General features: G+C 43.7%; 1 protein-coding gene across 1 annotated transcript; it reads left to right on the forward strand.

Annotated features, from left to right (window-relative positions):
• Positions 1–384: 384 nt before the first annotated feature.
• itgb8 (integrin, beta 8) lies at positions 385–18203 on the forward strand. Its single transcript, XM_022219300.2, has 16 exons — positions 385–1268; positions 2163–2248; positions 4259–4430; positions 4522–4628; positions 5016–5155; positions 5523–5688; positions 7899–8057; positions 8259–8354; positions 8548–8640; positions 9868–10008; positions 11583–12003; positions 12125–12347; positions 12446–12549; positions 13622–13738; positions 15013–15176; positions 16470–18203. Exons 1-16 carry the CDS (start codon positions 1181–1183, stop codon positions 16596–16598), a joined length of 2406 nt encoding a protein of 801 aa, XP_022074992.1. The 5' UTR covers positions 385–1180; the 3' UTR covers positions 16599–18203.
• The last annotated feature ends 976 nt before the right edge of the window (positions 18204–19179 follow it).

The following is a 19179-nucleotide window of genomic DNA, read 5'->3' on the forward strand; positions in this document are numbered from 1 at the left end:
AAAGAGAAAAAACCCTTTTGACAAATTATGTGAATGGATGAGAGGAGAGGCCTGACTGGCTGGGCTCCAGGCTCCTGAGACAGATGAGGTCAAACAGAGTAGATAAGGGTGAGCACCAGTCCTGACTGCTGGCACCAGGCTGTGTGCCAAACCAAACATGTCTCTTTATCTGCTGGAGGGCACGATCATGCCAAAGATGGCATACTGTTGTTTCTTTTGTCATGGCGTGGCTCTGTTTTCCTCCTTTGAGTTGTTTAGTAGGTATTTGGCTCCTGCACAGCGGAGCAGCCGGCGAGTCGAGGTTACTCCATGTCATTGGAATCTGTGCACAATGGACCCCCTCCTCCACCTCCACCTCACCCTTCTCCGCCTGTAGCACCAGCTTGTGAACCCCACTCTGCAGGAGCTCCCACCCCCACCTCATCATCCATCCACACACACAGGAGCCTCTGGTGCTGTGAAATAGCTCCCTTAAGAAGCCATATAACACCATCGTCCCATTCACGGTTCACTTGGAATGCGCTCCGTACCACAACTCTATGTAGTAAGCAGTTTCGACCTCCTCTCCTCTCCGCTGTCTCTCTCTCTCTCCTTATTTGTCTCTCTTCCCTCCCTCTTTGACTCTGACACACCGAGGACAGCGCGTCGTTGCCATGGCACCTCCTCGCGGTTAAAACGCGGTCATTCTGCTGCTTTTGGTGCGTGATGTTCAGTCAGCATGTTGGTGCGCGCCGGCCGCTCTGATTGGATCTCCTGCGTGTGTGACTCCGGCGTGTACCGTCCCGGGATGAGACTTGAGTAAGACGAAACATCGCGGAGGACGGTGGGAGACCCGTCGCACACCTGCGACTGACTGAAGGGGAAATAGATGGAGGGACTCCGAGCTGCATCCTACCGCTTCACCTCCTCTCGTGGTCCACGGGGGAGCGCGCTTGTAAGCTGATTTGACCCGGTGGGGACGCTGAATACCTCTTCGGGATTAGAGAGGGTTACTGGGTGAACAACAATGTCCCGCGGCTCGGTCCGGCACTCCCGGCTTTTGTTCGTGCGGAGGCGGACGCACGGTGCCTCCTCCCGGTCTCCTCCGGTTCGTCTCCAGTAAGCTGTAAAGCTCCGCTCCTTGTGTCTCCTCCTCGCTGCTTTCACTCCGGTCAGCCACCCGGCGTTGGAGAGGGATAATATGACTTCCTGGCTGCGCACATACGTCCCTCTGCGCCTCCTGCTCTGCTGCCTGACGGTCGCCCTGTACGCAGAAGCCTCCAGCGCCGGTGAGTGGAGCCTCATTAGGGGCCAATTACATCATATCCCAGCAATTAGCCTGCATCATGTCAAGCTTTTCCCTTCGCAGCATCCCTCTCTACAGGGGGTCGAATAGAAACTCCTCATTAGAAGTTCTCTCTCTGCTTAGATTAGCTCCTTTAAGCCTATAAATAAATTGTCTTATCTAACAGCAGGGTGAAAAGCAGCAGTCATTTCTAAACTGAAACCTGTTAAATCCACTGCATCAGCCTGTATTGATCATTCCTAATTAGAATTTAAGTGCCTCACCTCTCCAGGAGTTCTTGCCAGAGGCCACACTGCTAATTGGGTCATAGTGGGCTGATAGTGGCTGCTGTTAAACACAGTAAGACCTGCAGCCTTTCTCTGTCCTACATTCCAACTCTACAGCTCACTGAAAATGGCTCTGGAAAATTGGATTTCAGCAGATAAATCACCCCTATAAATCACGACTCCCATTAAAGCCCCCTTTTCACCCACTAAAATCAAGCTTTCTGTATTATCCCTGCTTTAAAGTTGAGTGGCTTGTTCGAGTGTCACTCCAGGAAAAACAGACATAACATGCAGGATTTTCCTGATTGATTATTGATTAGATGTGCGGATGTTTCACCCCTTTCCAACAACTCAAGCACCTGTTCCTACAGTTCCCACGCGCTGGCTGACACACACTGAATAGACCCCGTATGAGATGCTAAAGTGGTGCTTCGATCATCAGAAGTGAGCATGAGATCTCTTAATATCCGCAGGGGGCCTCGGCTGCATGGCTAATGAGTGTTGACACACACATTCTTTCATATGCTAATCCCAGATTCTTCTCTCTTTTTCGACTGTCTTCTTTTACTTCCGCCATCTCTTCACCCCCCTCTTTGTCTCTGTGTCCTCAGGTGCCAGTGTCTGTTGGTCGCCCGGCGTCACTTCTTGCACAGATTGTCTCAGACGTGGACCACAGTGTGCCTGGTGTTTCAAGGAGGTGGGTATAAAAGTGTGCGTGTGTGCCAAAAGAAATATGCAAACGTGGCAGACATTCAGCAGCATTCCTCAGCCCGGCTTTGATGCCATCCACAAATGTGAATATAATGTGTATGTTTGAGCTCCGTGGCCTGCAGTATGACCTCTGTGAGAGCCTGTTCTCATGCACCCTTTCTTAGACACAGAGCCGCCTTCTGTCCGTGTGTTTATTCTCATATCACTGTGTCCTTGTGTGTGTATCTGTCTTTTTGGTCAGCCTGTCTTGTAAAGAGCCCACCCTGAATCACCGTTCAGAGGCCGTAAAGTCTCCCGGTGCCACACCAGTCACAACACACAGTCACTCATAGAAATTACACCGGCTAGACCAGACTGTCAACATGTGTGTGTTTACAGACTTCAGGTGCTTTCCCACCCTGTGAACCTCTCTGACATCACCGACTGGGGATTGGTTCAATGATTGTGTGTAAAGACATCACTTCTGTAACGTCCTACACTCACACACAAGCTCACAGAGCCATGCTTGGACAAGCACGACAAACTAACGCAGTTGAATATGCATATAATATAAATATGCATGTTCACATGCGCCTGTTAACATTTATGCAAGGAAAGTCCCGTGAAGTCAGTCTGAAACTTCTTGGTATTCAAGGTTGTTGCAGGGTGAATTACAGCCACAGAGATGACCATAAATAAGCAGGTTCAGGTCATGGTTGCAAATTCAACTGCAGTTTTCAGCTCACTGTTTTCTTGCTTTGCGCTGGTGGATTTTCTGTTTTAAATCCCAATTAATTTTGCTGTTTCATTTCCTATCTGAATGATCTTCAGGGTCATGTCATGCTCTTTACGTAGATTCATACCAGTCAGGCCCGTGACGAGTTAATACCTCGGTTTCATTACACACATTTAACGGTCTAGTTGTGTATTTATGGTGCACTGTGCTGAATTTCTCTGTATTTCTTGCTGGCTTGCAGTGCCAAAGGTCACTAATCTGGTCCAAAGCCATAAGGCATGACACTGTTTTACTGTGGTGTTAGAGCTGCTGGCAGAGAGTTACAGCAGATCAAGACTCACTCAACAAAATGTAGATCAAATTAAAGTCAGTAGGACCACAGATCTAGACTTTTCTGTTTGTCTTAACTCCAGCTTAGATTCAAATTTCCTTTCCTCAGTTTCTGAATACACGGAGAGTTGATTTGCACATGGCTGAGTCAACACAAGCAGGATTCTCTTCCTGATGTTTCAAATTGATGAGTAATTTCACAGTCAAATTATTAACAAAACAGCCACAGTTCTCACATCAGTGTGACTCCAGCACAGATCAATACAAACATAACAAAAGGGACAGAATTGAAAAATGAAACCAAAGTGAGCGACTTTGAAAGTGGTTTTAATTTGTCATGTTTCCATGTGTGAAATGAGACTTTCTGGCTGAACGGTTTATCACTTTGTACTTTACAAGAAAAGCAAAAATTGCCAAACAAAACCAGTGGGGCTGAAGATTAAATGTATCATAGGCTGGGTGCTGCGGGTGTTTGTGTGTTTGCTGCCTACATTTGTGAATGGGTGCAGTGAGAAGCAGTGGAACAAGTGTGCAGATGATTTTCCATCTGAAATTTGAAATCTTCTGCTCTGCCCTCCTTCAGACTGGCTCAGAGAGATGTGATCATGATACAAATGAAAGGATTACAGCTGTAAAGCAAACACACAGAGCAGATTTGACAGATTATACATTCATGAGGGTCACATACTTGGCGGCAACAGTTTTTCTGGCCTACTGATCCGGTTTGATCCACTTGTTTGTGTGAGATGAGATCGCTGATAGCATTTTACGTGTAGCTTGTCCATTTTTGTTGTTCTGTGTTTTGTGTGTTTTAAATTATTTTGAATGAGCCCTTTGTTGTAAAATTTGAATTGCAAATGATACATTTGTATATTTAAAAAGGCTACAGGGATATAAAGACATATTTCCAAATTCATTTTGGACCAAATTCAAATTGGTTTGGACCCCCAGGACTTTCTAAATGGAGGAGGGCTGAGCCAACGCTGCGACCTGACAGAGAACCTGAGCAGGAGAGGCTGTGGACCGGAGTTCATGGAGCAGTCGGAGACCAAGGTGGAGGTCAATGCCACCATCAGCAGCACACAAGTGTCCCCACAAGACATTAGCATCAACCTCAGACCAGGTAGATCAGAAGCGACTTTAGATTTGTGCATGGATTTCTCACTTTTACCAAGTATTCTGAGGTATACTTGGTGTATGTTATGTGCTTCTAGGTGCAGAGGCCAGTTTCATAGTGTCTGTGAAGCAGCTGGAGCGTTATCCGGTCGATCTGTACTACTTGGTGGATGTGTCGGCTTCTATGCAGGAAAATCTTGATCATGTAGGTGTTAAAATGCTCAGCTGTCATTCTGCCGTAGAGTGTAATTCCCCTCCTCATTCCCCTTTTCTCAAGAAAAATTGTATTTTAGTCCAGAGATTTTATTTCACTTCTGATTGATCACAGCATTATTTTCATAGTCAATTTTACACAGTCAGAATAGAAAAAATGTTATTTTAACCAAGATTTAAATTAAAAATATCTGAAATAAATAACTTTATTTTGTGCCTCCGTCATTCTGCCTCATCTATTCTTTCCTTTGCCCCCTCTTGTCTCTCTCCTATCCTCCTGTGTCCTCTTTTGTTCTTCTTTTCCTATAAACCATCCTTCACCTGCTGCTGGTTTTTCCCATGTTTCTCCACCTATCTTTGCCTTCTATCTGTGGTCCAGCTGAAGACGGTGGGTGTAGCTCTGTCCCTTCGTATGACGGAGCACTCCTCAGACCTTTGGCTCGGTTTTGGCTCGTTTGTGGACAAACCTGTCTCCCCTTACATCAATGTCCATCCCTCTAAGATCAGCAACCCCTGCAGGTAAGGCACTAAATTTATTGTCTGTAATGTAAAAAAAAAAGTAACGTGAATCTTCTCAGTATTGCTAATTATGTCAATTTATGAATAAGACAGACCTATAGTGGATTCAGAGTCTGTTATATTCCTCGGATAGCCTTTTTCTTTTAATGAGACAAGAAGAGCGGTATTTTTTTACTCATATATCCAAGCAGGCTGCTCTCATTAGCTGCTCCCAATTTTGTGTGACTCAGCGAGAGACTCATCAGTTGTTGGGGGCAACGCAGTCATGATGATGAACTGTACCGGGAGACAAAGTCAACAACACCAAGTTCTGCATTCCTGAGTGTTGCAATTAAAAACTTTTGTCTGTTTTGTTGTCTCCCACCAGTGATTATGAGATCCGCTGTCGTCCAGCCCACGGCTTCCACCATGTCCTCAGTATGACTGGGAACATGAGCGAGTTCACGCGTGTGATCAAACGGCAGCGCATCTCCGGTAACATGGACACACCTGAAGGAGGACTCGACGCGATGCTGCAAGCAGCCGTCTGCCAGGTGAGTGTGTGCGTGTTAAATATTTATAGACAGATGGCGATTCAAGGAAAAACCTGAATAAGTAAGTAGAGAAACACATCAATTGCAGATGCTCCTACAAAGGTGCACTTCATCTTACAGCTACCACCATGCTCTGTGGTAGGTTTAAAAATACTGAGCAGGCCCAACTGATGGTGATATTGAATCAAGATGACAAGAGGAAAACAGATAAGTGACAGGAGCTTCAGTCACAATGATGGCTCAACTTTTTAGTGTGTTATGAGGAGTGACTAAAGTGCATTTAGATGTGGGGAAACACACCAGTAAACTAGGTCAGGGCTTGTGGTTGACAGCTCACATCTGATGACTGTGACGTTTGTGTATTGTTGCCATATGTAAGGAAGAACAGAAGAGCAAGCAGCTATTCTTCAGGTGTGTCAGTTTTAAGCAGTTCATGAATCTCTCATTGAAGACATAAATACAGATCTGAGAGTTCACTTGCGCTGAGGTAAAAAGTAGTCAGTTTATTTTTATTTTCCAACACTTTTCTATAGTCAAGAGCTCTGGTTTGGGACCAAAAGAATAAGATAATAGAAGTAAATTTCTATTGTAGGGTGGCTGGGCTCGGCCTTAGAGGTAAGGTGAGGAGCTTGGCATAGAGTTGCTGCTTCTTCATGTCAAAGTTAACAGCTGTGGTGGTTCTAGCATCTGATGAGGATAGGTCTTGGAGGTTTTCTGCGTACATCCAACTGGGAGAAGACCCGACATTGACCCTAAACTCTCTGGAGGGATTATTATATCTCATCTGGCCTGGGAATGCCTCAGGATTTCTCAGAAGGAATTGGAAAATGTTGCTGGAGGGACAGATGTCTGAAATGCCCTAAATGCTTGCTACCCAAACTCTAGACAAGTGGATGGATTGATTGAGTGGTTCAAGAACCAGAGACATTGGTCCACAGAGATGTGGAAAAAAGGGATCTACTTTGATGAATCATCCTTCCCCATATGCTCGACCCCTACAGTGGGGAATTTTGGTACCATGGTGTGGATCCACTTAGACGGAAAGATCTCTGACTGTACAGCAATATGAAGTTGCTCTGAGTGACTGCTTTTATCCTGTGATGAAACATTTCTATTCCCAAGGGAGTTGTTAGGACTCAAGGGGGTTCCGCAGGTCTGGGAGGGTCAGTGACTGGTTTCATGAGCAGGGAAATGCTGTGAATCATATGCTATAGCATTCACAGTCATCGGGTCTCAATCCAGTTGGACATTTATGGGAGATTTTGGACCGACATGTTAAACAGCACCGTCTATCTCCATTATGAAAACCACTAAGTGAAGACTATATTTTGGAAAAATTGTGTAGTATGACTACCAAGTAAGCAGCTCTGGCCGTATATGGTGACACAACACCTTACTAAGAAGCTTTACATCAGTTTTTCCTTTAATTTGTCACATGTGCTCATTCATACATAGACATAAATCTAGGGGGCATTTTTGCTTTCAGATTTGGTTAGTCTGCATCACAGTGAATGAAGCATTTATTCTTGGAGCGTGGTGGCACTCTGACTCAGCAATGGATGTTGCCACTGGAATTCTACTAAGCAATGACACCACTGCTGAGCCATGGCACACACACACACACACACACACACACACACACACACACACACACACACAGTCGCAGTTGCTTATACTACAGCAGCAGGAGGCCTGTGAGTCACAGCATGGAGGGGGGCAATGAGTTACCAGCTTGCAGGGAGACACCACGGTGGTCATGACTCTCGAAATAGACTCTCCATTATGTCAGACCTACATATACGCTCACTAACTTTCCTTAAATATACACACATGCACACAGAGTTCCATTTTCTCACACTGTCTATGATTAGTCACAGACATAAAGAGGGAGACTCTCTGGCTGAAAAAAGAATTTCTGCTGCTTTTCCTTTAATTGGGCTTTGCAGAAAGACCTGATCATCGTGGAAACTAATGTAACTCAGATGACTAAAATGTTTGAATGTGCATTTTTTTCTACCACACTTGTAAATCTTTAAAATGTGAAGCATGCACGTTTTTGCCACATCAGTCGATACGAATGCCGATAAGAAGAGATTTAAGAGAAAAACAATGGGGGAATTTGTGAAGCTGCGCTAGTAAAAAACAGACACTCTGTGGTTGAAGCTAAGCAAAACATGATGTCTTGATTTCTTTCTGTGTCTCTCCTTCAGAGGGCGGTAGGTTGGCGGAAGGAGGCGAAGCGTCTGTTGCTTCTGATGACCGACCAACCGTCTCATCTGGCTCTGGACAGCCGGCTGGCAGGGATCGTAAGGCCTCACGATGGCCTGTGTCACCTAGAGAACAATGTCTACATGGGGAGCACTACAATGGTGAGAAAAAGGGGAAACTTACTTAAGCTGAACCTCTTGAAGTACACATGATGTTACATTAATATGGATTATATTTGAGGGCCGCGAGTGAAATGATTTTTTTAGATTTCTAAACTGACAGTGCTTTACTTCTATTAAAGATTGACACCTCAATGTCATAGCTAATTCAATACTTTGATATGTTGGTTGTTGACCTTTCAGGACCATCCCAGTGTGGGCCAGTTGTCTGATAAACTTCTTGAAAACCACATCTACTCCATCTTTGCTGTGGAAAAGCAGCAGTACCAGTGGTATGAGGTAATCTGTCTGACACGTACCCTTAACAGCATATCTAAGTGAGAAAAAAACACAAAAACAGGTCGTTTTAACTAGTAATCATCTTCCTGATCACATGAACCTGCTAAACTCTCTAACTTCAATGTGTTGTTCCATAACTGATCTGCATCATTCAGTTTTATTTCTCTACTCTCATCTCCTCGTCCTTTTCTAGGAGTTGGTGCGCCTGCTCCCTGGCTCCTACCTGGGGAAGTTAGGCCTCTTCCAGGCTCCAAACCTGATAGAGCTGGTGGTGGATGCATACAAGGTACAAAGCAACCACATACATTGACCGGCTACTTTATTTGGTACAACTGTTTAATTGCTTGTTAACACAGATAGCTAATCAGCCAGTCAGATGGCTGCAACTCAATGCATTTAGGCACATAGGTTTCCAACACCTTGTTGATAGTGCGCCACAAAGAATTAAAGCAGTTCTGAAGGCAAAAGAGGGTCCAACCAAGATGTACCTAATAAGGTGGCCAGTGAGTGTGTGCCTCCACTTTCAGTATCTTGATTATTGTTTACGCAAACACTGGAACATGGGGAAGATCCAAGAGACAAGTACAGCAGCACAGCAACAGATGGAGTCGTGACCCCACACAGAAAACTGTTATGGCTGATCTACCGAGGCAACATGACCTTGGATTTTGTTTTGACTAGTTTAATTATGTAGGCTGACTAATGGCACATTCCCACTTCCAGAAAATGCTTTGGGTATCCTTGAAACCTGATATTTCTGAAAGTGTTTTTATTTACTGTATTGCAGAAATTGAGGTTTTTCTCAGGTTATGTTTGAATAACAAAGACACTTTTAACATGACTAATATTCTAAAGTTTCTGAAGATTGGAAAACCGAGGGTTTTTGGTTACTGAAAGTCTAATGAACCAGAAAAACACAGATGGGAAAAGCAGGTTAAGGAGGGGTAAAGCCTCATTTGTGAGTGTGTGAGTGAGAGTAGGGGTTTGTTTAGCTTGCAGCGGTCTGGGCTATAATCTTGCCTCCGGCACAACGCTCCATTGTTTGCTTCGAGAATCTGCCGAATCCACAGATCTGGGTGTGCAGCCACGTATACGTGCAGACACACACACACTCACGCATGCACAAGCAGCAGAGTCCAAACAGAAGCTGGCATTATAATAGCTATCAGATCCCACAGAAACCATGTGTCCTGATCAGGGACGAATACAAAGATGCTATTTTTGGCCCCACCTCCTTGTTCCCATAAATCCCCCTGCATTTCAGAAAGAAAGAGAGGGTGACAGTAAGGGCTTTCTGGTGACATGTGACAACTTTAATTAATCCACGTTCCCCCTCTCTGTCTCTCTCTCTTTCATTCTTGATTCATTAATTTTCACCCTCACAGATTATGTTCATTAAAATTTTAAATTGCCACTGTTCTTCCTTTAGCTCACACTGCAGCACAATAAAATTGAAATCCTTGAGATCACATTAACTTTAATGTTCATCTCTTTCCACTCTTTCTCTGCCCAGAGGCTTCTGTCGGAGGTGGCGGTGTCAGTGTCGGTGGAGGACAAGGCAGTCAGCAGGTACTGGGTGTCTGTATCTCCGATCTGTCCTGATGGATCCACTGCTAAAGACCGGAGCTGCTCGGGGGTGCAACCAGATCAGATGGTAAACAACAAGCAGCACACCTGCCATACACAACAACATCAGCGCACATGCAAGATTTTAGACAGAAATCTTGGAATTAAGCTCCTCAAGACGCCGCAAAACGTTTCCTGGTTGCATCGTTTTCATTGACATATACAAATGCACTCTCACACACATTACTGAGAGCTTTACGTGACAGAAAAGATTTGGTAAATAATCCGAGCTGAGCGGATTACAGGCTGTATTTAACAGGAAAACATTTCCATGTGATTCCATGACCTTTTTGTCCTAAAATCCTTACCTTGCCTAATATGAGAGCCTTTAGGCAAACAAATGGGACATTTATATTTAGAAATAGGTCACTTGACTTGAACTGCATGATACCTGTTTCATTATCCACCAAAAGAAAAGTCTTCAATAGTTCTCACTACTGTAGAGAGCTCTGTTTGATACTTTTTCTTTTCTGCACCGTCTCCCGCAGTAATAACGATTTTATAAAAGACTGCTGTCATTAAATGCACAGTTAAAACAACCACAGAGACCCCATGTCGGTACTAATTGTAGCATTTATTGTACATTTGGAAATTTTCTTGCTATTCACTCCCTTAACTGCCTCTGTGGCTTCTTTCCTTTTGGGGCTCTTAACACTAAGATACTAAATCACTGCTCTATAGTTACTTCACTGTACAAAGACACTGAAACTCAGCCTTTTAATCCGAGGGTGGATTAAAGTGAATAGTGGAAAGTACCGACACTTACCAGAATGGTGATAAAAATCAAGAGAGAGGCTCGACTGTAGATTCGCAGCTTTCACACGCAGTTTTCCACATCAGCCACATACACCAACAGGGTAATTATTCAAAGTTCCTTATCTACAGCTATTTAAGGCTTATTAGCGATTTCCATAATTTTGCAATCAAAGGTAACTCGGTTAATGACATTCCTTTCACAGTCACAGCTGGAGCAGACTTTTGGGGGTGTCATTAGTTGTGAAAGTATTTGGACAAATCGGATTTTGATCTTCTAATGGCACTAGAGCAAAAAAGCACTGGATCAATGCAATACCCATACTACCATACTATATAGCATGCCAAATCAGTTTCAGATAATGTCTCAGTTCAAAGCATTTATATTTAGTATTCCAAAAATACCAGAATGTCGTACGACATCTGGTTGCATTTTGCAGTGTGAAAGCTGTTCTGTCCATTCTGACCCACAATCCTCCGGAACATACGTCACAATGCTTCGCACGTGTATAAACAAGCTTGAGAGCTTGAGAACAGATGACAGCTCATTTCACAATACAGACTGTGACAGACATATGAGAAAGTCAGTAAAAGCTTTAGGTGTGATATTATGACAGTGTGCACACTGCAGACAACACTGCATACTTTGTAAAGGCAGCTGCAACATGGATTATGCAATTTTGAGGCCCATGAATGTGCAGATTTTTATGGCAAACCATCCACTAGTTATTGTCTGACTGATCAACATTGCCCTCTACAGTGCTACACCACTAACACAGCCAAACATCTGAAAAACCCTTAAACATCCCCCCATTGCTGTGCAGGTAACTCTGTTGTTTTGCTGTGCAGGTCTATTTCAACATCACGATTGGCCAGCACTCCTGTCCTGACGATGGGGAAGATGAAGATATCACAGTCATGGTCCACCCTGTGGGTTACAACGAGTCCACCGTCGTCAGGATCCACTCGAAATGTCGGTGCAGTTGTGGACTAATGGGACGCTGCCAAGACGACAACCAATCACCTTGCACAGGAACCCAAGATGGTTCCCGACAGAGACAGAGGCAGGAGCAAGGACTGATGAAGGACTCAAACACAGACCTGAACTGGAGCTGCAGAGCAGATGGGTCTGACGTGGAGTGCAGCGGCCGAGGAGTGTGTGACTGTGGACGGTGTGTGTGTGAGCAGAGCAGGCTGGGGACAGTATACGGGAAATACTGCGAGATGGACGATTTCTCCTGCCCTTATGAAGGGGGACTGCTGTGTGGAAGTAAGAGGAACACAGCTCATTTAGTTCAGACAGATATCACAAGAAATCAAAACACAATAATGTGAACACTTTATTTGCAGTTTTTAGTTAATTTCTGTAACTCCTTTTCCTCCCTTCTCAGGACGAGGTGTGTGTGTGTCAGGCGAGTGTGTGTGTGACGACGGCTGGACAGGTGAGAGCTGTGGCTGTCCCGTCTCCACCGCAACCTGCCAGTCAATGAACGGCTTGGTTTGCAGCGGGCGAGGCAGGTGTGTGTGTGGAAAGTGTGTGTGTGACGACCCCAAACACTCCGGAGACTTTTGTGAGAGATGTCCTGCTTGTCAAAGCAGCTGCCAGTCGCACTGGTAACTATCAGTCTCTGTTCACTACCACGTATGATGGGAGCTCATACAGTACTAATATCACATTTTTAATTTGTTTTGTGTGTGTGTGTGTTTCTCAGGAGTTGTGTTGACTGCCATCTCTCTCATGGCCTCACACGAGAAGAGGTGGGACACTGCAACAACACCTGCACACCACTGGTCGGATACACAGATGATGTGTCAGGTACAGCTGGTGTCGTCAGTAGAATCTTTTGTCTGTCACAGGAAAGTTATTTTTATATAGGAGGAGGTTTTGTTTCTTTAGTTTAAAGCTTTGGCTTCATTTGTATCAAAATATTATTTTCGTGAATACTCAGTACAACTCTGAACTTAAGTTAATTTGTGTTTTGGCAAATATCAAGTTGTCACTTTATGATTATTGTGGCTAAAATAGGTCATTCTAATATTATTAGCACCATATTTATTGGAAATTTGAAAGAAAAAATGTTTTCGGTCATCTTTAACTTAGTTTATTATGTGTTATGTCTCCTTTTTTGGTAGATGAATTTAAAATAGTATGAATGCTGAAAGACAGTCAAGAAGTTTCACTTTTCACTTTTCAAAAACATAGTTATTGTAAACATTATACCATCACTGGCATACAAAGTTAATGGGCTCAACAAGACTTTTTAAACACCCAGCAGACAGTTGCTTTTTAATTTCCTATACTATATTGACCCTAGGAATCTTGGGTCAGAGCAGAGGGTCAGCCATAATAAGGCTGCCCCTGGAGCAGATTAGGTTAGTGTTGCTGGGACTTGAACCCCTGACCTCTCAATCAGTCGCCCAAAGCCTAAACGTAAAGCCATCACTGCCCTTAATAATGGTGTAGAGTGATCTAGGGTTGCATGACCTCATAATGCCAATATTTACTCTCCTTTTAGCTCTGATTTTGGTCTCCACCGTCTCCTGAACAAAATATCTCTCTCTCCTTGCAAAATGCCGTGTTCACCAGGCAGTCACAAAGTTTGACAAAAACAAATAAGGCTGTAAGGAGTTGATTAGAAAACCAAAGCAAAAAGCTGAAGGAGACAAACAGGCCTCAGACAACTGAGAGGAATGTATAGTCAGGTGATGCCTTTGATGATTTGTGGCACCCATCTATCAGTCTTTTGTTTGAGTATTATAACAATGATTGATGCACCTTTATTGTGAGGAATGTAGAGCTATAAAACACACAGTAGATTTCCAGTTTTGCTAATCTTTTGCTTAATCTTTTGCTAATCTCTCACAGCTCTCTGTCTCTGCATTTCCAGGTCAAGCAGGAGATGTGTGGATTCAGTGTATGTACATCAGTAAGGACAGCTGCCGCTATCGATTTCAAACCAGCTCCCAGTCAGGTCGGACGCAGCTCCACATCAGCACAAGACCAGGTATAACGTCAACACACACGCACTCTCATTCCAGGTCACTTCCGCTGCTACCATTGCTGCACTACTACACCCTGGTGTATTTGAGTCAGCAGGCCTGCTGTCAGTGTTACAGCTGTATTTTACATTTCCCCTCAGTTCCCAGCTCACTTTCTTCATTTTCTTAGCCACTCACACACACACACACACTCACACAAACTCAGCCACATAATTTAAAACTCACCATTTCACACATGGACCTGGGTTACACACACACCAAATTGCACATCCAAGTGTTACAGTTCATCCCCACCTTCCCAATTTTTTGGAACAGCACCACTCATTGTGCATCCCCCCCTCCTCCCTCCATCTCCCCCTATCTCCTCACGCCCCCCTCCACCCAACGGGACAGTCTCTTCCTGCTCACGCCCACTCCTCCTGGGTGCAGCAGGAGCCAGGTCTCCATGGCAACGCTGTTACAAAATGTCAGAGCGCTCTTTGGGCCCTTTGTGTCGAGCGATCAGCCCGTCATCCACACATGCTCCCCAGCAGATACACAGCCAGCTAACTGTTCAGGACAGCACCACTGGTACAGCTGCTGCTCACTGAGCTCAGTGTACAGAAAATAGCTCACTTAAGCACTGGACTATAATAAAGTTTTGAGCTACTCAACTTAATTACTTCTACTGTCTTTGGTTTTCTACTCCTCTGCATTTCAGAGGGGAATATTAGAAACTGTGTCCAGAACTCCATCAAGTTCAACGCCCCATCTGGCAAATCTAAATGAAAGGATCTGATGTGCACGTAAATTTAAAGAGTTCTTCCTTTGCATGGATTCTACCTCTTCACAAAGTCTAATGTAGTTCAGCCTTATAGTTTCTTTGCAATCTTGCAGACAAAACAAACAAACCACAATGAAACATTACCACTCCATTGGACGAGATGATCAGTATTAACAACAAACTACTTTTACTCTGATTCTTAAAGTACTGAGGATCTGAGTACTGAGGAAGGAGGAGGAAAAGGTAAGAGCTGGAGAATGCATTATGTCATTGAGGGTTTTCACTAATAAAGATATGCGAGTGTGGGTTGGTTTTGTGTGGAGTCTCGAGGAATCTCTGCATGTATAACCGTATGTCTCTTTTATTGCATAGATTGCGGTGCATATATGCATTTCAATTCCATAAAATTGCAGTTGTGTTGACTTCTCTAAACTTTTTACTAATTCCAGTGAAATGCACAGTGTCCCAGTAGTCCACAGTGAAACCTTATGGGTGTGTTAATGTGTGTATTTACAGAGTGCGTCAGCAGCGGCCGCCTGGTGGGAACTTTCCTGAGTGTGTGTGCCCTGACGGTGCTGTGCGGCCTCGTGGTGGTGGCCATGTCCCGACTGCTGCTGCAGAAGAGGAGCTTGTCACCGGGGGGCGCTGCTGAGGGCGGAGGCTACCACTGCACTGGAAAGGTCGGCTCTCAAATGTCAAGTACGCTCTAGGTGGTCATCAGCACAGCAGGATTTTAACTGCGGGGAGGCTAGGTGTCCCCGAAGCCCTCGGCCTCGGCCTCTGGGACCCCTTAATTCTTTAGGATATTTATGTTAACGAATACTGTCTGTTTAAAGCCAGGAGTGAGAAATTCGAGTCGGCTCTTAGAGGTGCAGCTGTATTTTACATTTCCTCTCAACTCCCAGCTCACCATCTACACTTTCCAGATTTGTGACCTTAGAATGACATACAGCACCTTTGAGGAGAAGAGTATTTGTGGATGGGAAGGCGGGGGCTTTCTAGAGATATGCAAGCTTAAATTGTTTTTTGCATGGCTTGTAAGCATGTAAATCCCCTTGCTTATTGTGCATGACACCACTGCTTATCATCTCAGCAATACGGGAGATTATGGACTGTATACAAATTGCTGCATTTGCTGAAATCTTACATGGGCTACAATTCCCAACTGATATTTCACGCGCAACAATATGCTCTCGTGGGAATACATACGTATATGATCTGGAGTTTTTGCTGGCGTTGCTAAGCTGTACTTACTTCCTTAGTTCTTACAAAATGCAACAAATGGTTACAGTCCACTTTTATGAAATAGAAGGAAGCTACAGCTATTAAAGGAGCATTCCACTGATTTTACGCTTAGTGTTCATTTATTAGTCATGAGAGGCACAAAAAAACAGCTCTTCTGTGGTTCTGGGGAGCTTCATTAAAACTGAGAAATGCATCCATAGTTTGTATAATCTTGGCTCACACAACAGATTTTTAACAAAAAAAAAAATGCTGGATATTCACGGTAACCGTACAAAAAAGTTGGCCAATAATGTGAACACTAACAAGTCATAAACATGAACACTTTTTTCTATCCATCCCACATAACACAAACAGGACATTACGAAAACACACTATTATTCTCTCACCCTTCTACCTCTCTACCTCTTCTGTTCCTCTCGATCCGTTGGGGAAGTACCTAAAGAGCCATTTTCTTCCTTTCAAAAGGGTGTTTTTCTTGCCACTGTCACCTTAGGGCTTGCTTTGGGGTTCAGGCATATGTTTTCTGTAAAGCGTCTTGAGACAATTTGACCTGTAATCGGCGCTATATAAATCAAATTGAACTTAATTGAATTCTCTGCTGCATTACGCTACAGTTCTGGCTCTCCATCTTCATGTGGGCATATGAGCATCATGTTTTGGGTTTCAGTGGAGATTCATGTATATGTATGTGACTATGACTGACTTTATATTTCTGCCCCCTCTATCAGGATCTGTCATACATTCCTACAACCAATGAGAAGACAGTAACCTACAGGAGGGACCGTCCACCCGACCGCCCCGTGGAGATGCACATCCAGGTTCCCAAGATGCCCCTCGGCGACCCCTGGCAGTGCTAGGCAGAGGTCAAAAGGTCAGATGAAGGCAGTAGAGACTCACAGAAGGCGAGCTGGACTAAAGACTTCTTTTCTTACCTCTTAACCTTCGTAAAACTTCAACCAGCTTGGAGACTCCGATGATGGGATTGTATTTGTAAAAAGAACAGACCAAACTCTCACAGACTGTGTGAACAATGTGGCCAGTATCCTGGAAATCCAACAAAGAGCACAAGTCCCCCACCTCTTCTTCCTCTGTAGCAGCAGGGAGGCTACTTCTTCTACAGGGTAAAAGGTGATCATTCCTCACTTTTTAGCCATTCAGCGATGACGCCACTAACTTATGAGTGTGTGCGCGTGCGTGTGTGCGAGTGTGTGCGTGGTGCAAGTAGATGCATGTGTGCTTTCTATTTATAATTTTACAGTGAAAACACTACATGTGATTGTGCCAGACTCCAAGGATCCAGCTGTACTGTCTCCCTGTCTTAGTCTGCCCCCGTGTGGTCAGCCCGATGTACGACATTTAGTTTCAAATAATACACATTACTGACCTCAGCTGTGTTGCCATGGGTACCAATGGCTCTGTATGCCTTTTATTTGTTACTTTGATCGGTCATGTGTGGCATACTTTGTCTTTTAGAATTTTCAAATGTTGCTTTGATGCGTTTTGTTTTTGTTAACCAATCAACTGCGTTACAAATGATTTTATGGCATTTTTCTATCATCATAAGTGAGATTATAGTTTCATATGAGAGGCTGTTGTTAATAATCTGGTTAGACTTGCACTAGAACTATTGTTTTTGCATTATACTACTGAGAACTGTGGGGTCTTGGGCGCAGGAGAGTTGGAAAGATGGGTTTGAAGTGATCATTTTGCTATATGTTGGGGCATTATAGTGTATTTATAAGTGCATTTGAAGCTAATGTAACAAATCCACTGGAACACTGGAATAACAAAGGAGGCTGATTCATATTTAAAATAATGATGTACTAACAATGAATGGCAAATGTATCGTGAAACACCTGAACATGTGACCTCTACATCAGAGCTGTGTGTCTGCATGCACCTGCTGATCATCCCAGAGCCAATTCTACAGACTTTGTGGACGAGTTTAGACTGCGAAACAGTACAAACCAGCTCTGAAGGTACTGAGATTAGAGGTGGAATTTAACCCCTCACGCTCCTCACACACTAGAATGGATCCCCTGAATCCAGACTGCCAGTTGCGTGGCGTGTTGTAAGGCTTTCGCTTTCCCAGTCCTGTTCCTCTTTTTGATTTATATTTAACACGATGTTGTTTACAGCAGTAGCTGCTCTATTTTACTGTAAGTTTTGAACACTAATGATTATTTATTGTGATTCTGTTCTGTTTTCCTTTTTATTCGATATGTTCATTGTACTATTTTACGAGAAGGCTATATGAGATACAGATAGTGAGTACTGTGGGCGGTCTCTATCTCTAACCATGAGAATAATTCAGCAATAAGGTATTAATCATCTCATCTAACCGGGCATTGAGTTCGGAGTAACAACAGCACTTTTTTAAATGTAGTTTTGCTGTCAATTAATGTGACTATTGTGTAGCATGACTGTTTTCATCACAATAAAAATGTGCAAGATTTTTTTAATCATTTCTTGAGTTATCAGTTTTTTAGCTTTACAGTACCAAACTGGGGCTGCACAGCGGATCGGTGGTTCGTACTGTTGCCTTGCAGCTAGAAGATCCCCGGTTTGCGTCCCACCCTGGGCCTGTGTGGAGTCTACATGTTCCCAATGTGCATGCATGGGTTTTCTCTGGGTCGTCCGGCTTCCTCCCAGAGTCCGTAAACATACTCTGGTTTATTGGCTAATTGTTTCTAGGTGTGAATGTGAGTGTGCTTGTTTGTCTCTATGTGTAGCCCTGTGATATACTGGTGACCTGTTTAAGGTGTCCCCTGCCTTCACTCTAAGTCATCTGGGATAGACTGGGATAGCCCCACATGACCACACCCCTAATGAGGATTAAGCAGCGTACAGATAATGGATGGATGTACCATTGAGATGCACAGATATTGATCATAACCACAATATTTTTACAAATAAAATGTTAATATGATGTTAAAAATACAAATAGAATAATGGTATAATAATCAAGCACAGGAACAAAGCACAGTGACTCTTTGGTTGTCTCCAGCTCAAAACAGAGAGAAAAGACCCAGTGAACAATTTCAAAATGCATTTGACTGAAAGTAATTTTTTTCAAATTCTCTAGAGATATTGCAAAAAAAATATGGTTGTCCTGAATTTATTTTAACCACAATAATCAGGGAATGTGGATCTGATATCATGACTGCACAAAAAAGTTCAACAAATATTTATTATGAAGACTGTCCCTGATGAAGCAACACCTGTGTGTCATTTGTAAGCTAAAGATTCTTTTCTTAAATAAACATACTGTCAGATTTCATTCTTTTGACGAATGTCTGGTGCACATCTTTATGAACACCAGGTGGAGACGCACACTGAGGCAAGTGGCTGTCGCTGAACCCTGTAAGTATTTGCAGAAATTTGCAGTTTTAGTCTATTACAGTCGCAAAATACAGTATTTGATCCTGATCTCATGCT

This window comes from Acanthochromis polyacanthus, chromosome 11 (assembly GCF_021347895.1).
Source record: "Acanthochromis polyacanthus isolate Apoly-LR-REF ecotype Palm Island chromosome 11, KAUST_Apoly_ChrSc, whole genome shotgun sequence".
Lineage (NCBI taxonomy): Eukaryota > Metazoa > Chordata > Actinopteri > Pomacentridae > Acanthochromis > Acanthochromis polyacanthus.

Bases quoted from the DNA above. Each gene is read 5' to 3' on its own strand.
- itgb8 (XM_022219300.2), top strand. From the start codon at position 1,181: ATGACTTCCTGGCTGCGCACATACGTCCCTCTGCGCCTCCTGCTCTGC. The intron at 2,249-4,258 runs GTGGGTATAAAA...TTGGACCCCCAG, and splicing joins GTGCCTGGTGTTTCAAGGAG to GACTTTCTAAATGGAGGAGG. The intron at 10,009-11,582 runs GTAAACAACAAG...TTTGCTGTGCAG, and splicing joins GGGTGCAACCAGATCAGATG to GTCTATTTCAACATCACGAT.